At 30.0% G+C, this 6,478-nt stretch overlaps 2 protein-coding genes across 2 annotated transcripts in view; one reads left to right on the top strand and one right to left on the bottom strand.

The window, feature by feature from the left end:
- LOC111615135 overlaps window positions 1-305 on the top strand; it is a 14,062-nt gene extending 13,757 nt beyond the window's left edge. Inside the window, exon 4 of the mRNA XM_023356537.1 lies at window positions 15-305. Within this exon, the coding sequence (XP_023212305.1) occupies window positions 15-285 (271 nt within the window). The 3' untranslated portion in view covers window positions 286-305. The remainder of the gene's footprint in view (window positions 1-14) is intronic.
- A 3,823-nt stretch (window positions 306-4,128) lies between these two features.
- Window positions 4,129-6,127, bottom strand: LOC111615131. The gene is made up of 3 exons (XM_023356533.1): window positions 5,992-6,127; window positions 5,857-5,903; window positions 4,129-4,735 (listed from the first exon to the last, which is right to left on the bottom strand). Exons 1-3 carry the CDS (start codon window positions 6,038-6,040, stop codon window positions 4,343-4,345), a joined length of 489 nt encoding a protein of 162 aa, XP_023212301.1. The 5' UTR covers window positions 6,041-6,127; the 3' UTR covers window positions 4,129-4,342.
- Window positions 6,128-6,478: the final 351 nt, after the last annotated feature.

Genomic DNA, 6,478 nt, shown 5'->3' with positions numbered 1-6,478 from the left:
AACGATTTGTTGAGTTGCAACGACCACAAAGAAACAAGACTCGCTGATATTAACGAAGTTATCCAACTGATGGCAGACTTTAGTGGTACGGAAGGGATAACTGTTATTAAACCGAATTTTGCCAGAATGTTTCATTTTAAGTTATGTCCATTCGATCCTACCTTATTAAAACAAATACAATCGATGATTAGAGAATTTGAATATTATTCAGACTTTATAAAGAGAACGAAATTTTACGGTATGGATGCAGAAGATTTAGCTAAAATTGGTCTAGTAAACAAATAAAATGTCCGAAAACTAAACTCATTTTGGATAACTTCGATTATGGATATTGCATTAAAGTTAAATATTTTAAGTAAAAATAATAAAATTTATGGCCGGCGTTATTTATATTTAATACATAAAAATATAAATACGACTTTTTTACAAAGTTAAAACTTTGTATCTGTCCTTCTTTTTCGCCGTTTTCACCATCAGCAATCCTTTAAAAAGTTCATAAAATTACGGAGACGACCTTCCTTTTGAAGCTACTATCTCCACAAGAAAATGTAAAAATAGGTAAAGTGTCCTCTGGCCATGAATTTTATTATTTTTACTTAAAATGTATTATTGTGAACGTGGCAAGAACACCAGAGGACGCTTTACCTATTTTTACATTTTGTTGTGGAGGTAGTAGCCTCAAAAGGAAGGTCGTCTCCGTAATTTTATGAACTTTTTAATTTAAAGGATTGCTGATGGTAAAAACGGCGAAAAAAAAGGCAGACACAAAGTTTTAACTTTGTAAAAAAGTCGTATTTATATTTTTATGCATTAAATTTAAATATTTTATTTAAAAGTTCATTATCGCTCTCGTTACAAACTGTTAAAAATAAATCATAAAATGCTGACGTCCCAGCTGTAATTATGAGAAAATTGTATAAGATATGAAATAATAATGATTCCAATAAAACTATTTTTCGCAAGAAACTAAAACTTTTTTCGTAGTACAATTTATAAATATCTGAAAAGAAAACCACAACTAGCTAAAACCACTGAACGCCAATAACTGGTGGAGTTTTGTAAAGAGGTCTGACTACGTGAAATTTTCTGGAATTTTTTCACGTGGCTAATACTTAAATAGGTTCCAATGGTAATAAGTCTTTCCGGGAGGTACCCCACTTTTAGCAGATCGCCCAACAGTTGCTTTGCCTTATTTTATCAAATTAATCCAATCCAATTAAACCAGAATTTCTTCTAATTGTAGTCGAATTTATTTACTTAACCGTTGAGTTTTCTGAGTTTTATTCGCCTGCATAACACGTAAAATAAGAGCCAATTATCCATAGAAAGTATTATTAAGACGTATGTGTCAGTCGCCCGTTTTCCCTTGCTTCTCCCAAAAATCGAATTCGAATTTAAACAGAATTGAAATATAAAATGCAGATCGATAACAAATGTCACGAGAGATTATGAATAATTATGTTTCTTTATATATCAGAAAACAATTACATAAGTTGAATCAAATTATTTGCTTAACTCTCAACTGATGTTGTGAGGTGAAGTTACACTTTTTGTGTTGTAGGTCCAATGGATCCAGGTGTAACAAAACGCATAAAGCTAAATGCATATATGTGATGTTTTTTTTAAGTTTAATTATTACTTTTGAAAGTATGGCGCTCGACACGAAAAATTGCCTCCGTCAAGTTTTTACATTTCTGGACTCAGGACTTCTTGAAAGGCCGAGAAATGTAAAAAAAAAAAAAAAAAAATTCATGGAATTTTTCTGTGTTTCGATTTTAGTGTGCGTGTGCGTGTGTGTTGGAATTCGTTTCGTTTAATATCTCAGAATGGGGTAAAGATTAATAAATGAAATTTGGCATGGTGGCTTGTATATGACGGTTGATGACGGTATTAAATTTTGGTGGTGAAAGATGGAAAAAGTGGAGAGATAGAGGGGTCATGTAAAATTTTTGGTTACTGTGAATGTATGTAACATACGGTCTAATTTCGTATCTTTAAAATGCACTAAGCTGTCTATTAAGCCTTGTATGTCCTTGGATAATACATCAGGACTACTATGAGAGCATGAAATTTTTTCTAAGTTCATTTACTGATTTCCAGTAAGTATCATAACTCTAATTGTGATTTATTAAGTGATGTGCTTTATTAAGAGGAAGTTTAGAAAGAAGCGTAGAACACCGTTCTGAACTCCCTCTTACAAGTTAATAAATACATCGAAAGAAGATAATTAATTATTATAGATGAGATTAAATCAAAAATAAATAAACTTGTCACTTTATTTAACATAATAAAATAAAATTAATATTATAATTGGATGATTTTACATGATTACGCGAAAATATTCTTACGTAATATATGTTAACTGATTTTCAGAAATAGTCTGTCTTGACGTGATGGGCCTAATCTTCGCCATCAGGCAGGTCCAGTGTATGCTTGTCTGAACCCATAATGGACTTGATAAGAAGAGGCTCTCTTAATGCCCATGAGAGTTTTAAAGCATATAAATTTTTGCACTATTTAGGCAAAATATTATAAAAAAATACAGAAAAACTGACTTGAAACTGTTCAGATTTTTAAAAAATATTTATTAAATTGCAAACAAATCGCAAAATTCCAATATAGATTTCAAAGATCGAGGTAAACATTGCACAGATTATAATTTTACTTCAACAGGAAAAAGCTTTTAGTGAATAAAATAGTTTCCAATTTAATAAAATGCACTTGAAAATAAATCAATTTACCTTCCCCCGTCTTTCCAATTTTTATAAAAATTCGATATATCTAGAAAAACACTCATTAATTCAACAGCGGATTTATCGTCTGCATAGACTCTATCACAGATCACTCAGAGCGGTAAATTGAACTTGTCCATTGGACTCTTTTATTAGTTCGGTTAGTAATATATTCAAAAGTTTGATAATTAAAAACTGTTCAAGATTGATAGTAACAAATTGTTTACAAATTTAAAAATCTAGCAAAGAGTTGCGTAAGTTTTCCGGCTGTTATGAGTTTCTATTAACTAATTAAAAACCTTTTATATAATGTGTGGTGCTATCAGTTATCAGATTTTGTTATAAAAACTATAAAATGGCAAAAAGTTTAATTTGAGTGTAGGGGTGTTTTATAAAACGTAGAAATGTTAATAACGAATAAAATCGTCATTAATTAATTTTTATCTCCTTCGAAATACATGACCCCCCTCTATCTCTCCACCCTTTCTATCTTTCACCACCAAAATTTAATACCGTCATCAACCCTCATATACAAGCCACCACGCCAAATTTCATTTCTTAATCTTTACCCCATTCTGAAATATTAAACGAAATAGACTCCAATACACACCCACACTAAAACTAAAATCTAAACATACAGAAAAAACTCTCTGAATTTTTTTACATTTCTCGGCGTTTCAAGAAGTCCTGAGTCCAAATTTTTAAATCTTGAGGGAGGTAATTTTTTGTACCAAAAGCGCCATACTTTCAAAAGTAATAATTAAACTTAAAAAAGAACATTACATATATGCATTCAGTTTTATGCGCTTTGTCACACTTGAGTCCATTGGTATAACTTCACCTCATAACATCAGTTGAGGGTTAAGCAAATAATTTGATTCAACTTATGTAATTGTTTTCTGATATATAAAGAAAAATAATTATTCATAATCTATCGTGACATTTGTTATCAGTCTGCATTTTATATTTAAATTCTGTTTAAATTCGAATTCGATTTTTGGGAGAAGCAAGGGAACACGGGCGACTGACACATACGTCTTAATAATACTATCTATGGATAATTGGCTCTTATTTTACGTGTTATGCAGGCGAATAAAACTCAGAAAACTCAACAGTTAAGTAAATAAATAAATAAATACGACTACAATTAGAAGAAATTTGATAAAATAAGGCAAAGCAACTGTTGGGCGATCTGCTAAAAGTGGGGTACCTCCCGGAAAGACTTACTATCGTTGGAACCTATTTAAGTATTAGCCACGTGAAAAAATTCCAGAAAATTTCACGTGGTCAGACCTCTTCACAAAACTTCACCAGTTATTGGCGTTCAGTGGTTTTAGCTAGTTGTGGTTTTCTTTTCAGATATTTATAAATTATTTATAAATTGTACTACTAAAAATGTTTTAGTTTCTTGCGAACAAGAATTTTATTAGAATCATTATTATTTCATATCTTATACAATTTTCTCGTAATTAAAGCTGGGACGTCAGCATCTTATGATTTATTTCTAACAGTTTGTAACGAGAGCGATGAAGAACTTTTATTTAAATATTTAATTTTAATGCAATATCCACAAACGAAGTTATCCAAAATGAGTTTAGTTTTCGGACATTTTATTTGTTTACTAGACCAATTTTAGCTAAATCTTCTGCATCCATACCGTAAAATTTCGTTCTCTTTATAAAGTCTGAATAATATTCAAATTCTCTAATCATCGATTGTATTTGTTTTAATAAGGTAGGATCGAATGGACATAACTTAAAATGAAACATTCTGGCAAAATTCGGTTTAATAACAGTTATCCCTTCCGTACCACTAAAGTCTGCCATCAGTTGGATAACTTCGTTAATATCAGCGAGTCTTGTTTCTTTGTGGTCGTTTCTATTCAACAAATCGTTTTCGAAATGTTTCAAAGCTTTGATAATTCGAAGTAATTTTTTCCAACTTTCAAGATCTTCCACAGTCTCTCTTTTAATTATATTTCTGTTGGCGAAATGATCCTGTTTCTGAAAAATCGAAAGAAAACCGATTTTGAAATTATTTTTTGCAATAGAAGAAGTTATAGAATGTGTAGGGTGATTCAATTGAGAGTGAACATTTGCTATGTAAATTATCCCCGTATAAAATAAAAATATGGGCACGAAACACGACGGAACGAGCTTTATTTCATGAAAATACAGTTGACCAATGCAATGTGTTTCATTACATGTTATTTACGTGTTACTATGCGTACCAATCATGAGGTTTTGAACATAGTAAGTGTTCAATCCGGAGTGAATCACTCTCTATTATTACGTTTTATAACTAACACGTAAGAAGGAGAACGTCGCTACATAACCTACATGTGTAATGCATTTTCTCAGTAATTCCTACAAAATTCGGTAATATACAACAAGCTTGTCCAACTTTTGGTGACTTATGGTCTCGTTTTATGTGTGAAGAGTATCAATGAGTCATTACTTTTTTATTCTTTAATATAAATTGATGTTGCAGGTTATCGCTTTTTGATAAAAACACTAGGAATTAAATTAAATAGTAGTACTTATCATTCATCATAACAATCACGAATTTTATTTTCATTCATTGTATTAAACACGTTTCGATTTTATGATACACTCATTTGCACATGACTAAAATTGTTTAAAACAACAGGGCTAAATAACGTAAACCAGATATGGCCAAAGAACATATAGCATTTTCTCGACTTTCTAGTTCAATATCTGCACTTGTATTTTTATTGCGAACGTGTTGTTTTGTTCTGTACTGCGTTTTATGTGTTAACAAACAAAGACGTTTACACATTATCTCATACGGAACAGCACTTGCAATCTATAGAACTAGTTTTAAAATTTTATACTGTAACATATGTAATAAATAATCTTAAAGAAATTTAGAAATGACAGATGTTTTTTCGTGTTTTAGTAAGCCGTTTTATCCGCCATCGTCCAAAAATAACGCCAGAATCATCTCCTGATATACCTTTAACATATATTTTCAATGCAATGATTTTTACAAATATACATAAAATTCACAGAATATATTTTATAAGAAAACACATTTATGAGTTACATTTTCATACATACAAAATGTATAAACTAGTATCTAATTTGTATTTATGCTTACTTACTTTATCTTTGAAGGAAGTGGCTTCAATCTTCAACGTCAGGATCATCCCTATTAAAAATATTTTTTAAATATAAAATTAAATTTTGCAATTTTAAATATAGAAATACTCTGAAAAAATTCTGATTTTTCAACGTACCAAAAATGAAAATAGTAAAAATACTGAAGATTGTATTGAATTTAACCATATTGTTTTCAAATTTAGATATAAGTTTACTTCTCGCTGTCCGAAAAAATATGTTTAATCTACGAATAAATTGAATTTAATAAATTATAGCTGAATTTACGTCACTTTAGAAATATTGTTCGTAATTAATTAGCTGATTTTGATATATCATGATGATGTTGCCCGAGTGGAAAAAACATCTCTTTAAATACAATAAAAATAATAAATAATAATAATGTAAGTACTATGTGTCCATTATTAGCACAAGAAATCTTGTTAACACTGGATTTTAATAAAAAATATCAGAATATACCGAAATTACTAAACAACACTGATTTTTCAGGTGACAGCAGAGCAAAAATATTAAGTAATTAACTTCTATTTGTCAGAAAACAGTTTATGCACCAAAACAGAAACTGAATATGTAAGAGTTGAGATGAAGAAAAAGTAGCTTTATTTA

This window comes from Centruroides sculpturatus, unplaced genomic scaffold (assembly GCF_000671375.1).
Source record: "Centruroides sculpturatus isolate CEXI.00-Female unplaced genomic scaffold, Cexi_2.0 scaffold2044, whole genome shotgun sequence".
In the NCBI taxonomy this organism is placed as follows: Eukaryota; Metazoa; Arthropoda; class Arachnida; order Scorpiones; family Buthidae; genus Centruroides; species Centruroides sculpturatus.
The sequence above is the reverse complement of the archived record's forward strand: the minus strand, read 5'-3'. Positions and strand labels throughout refer to the sequence as shown.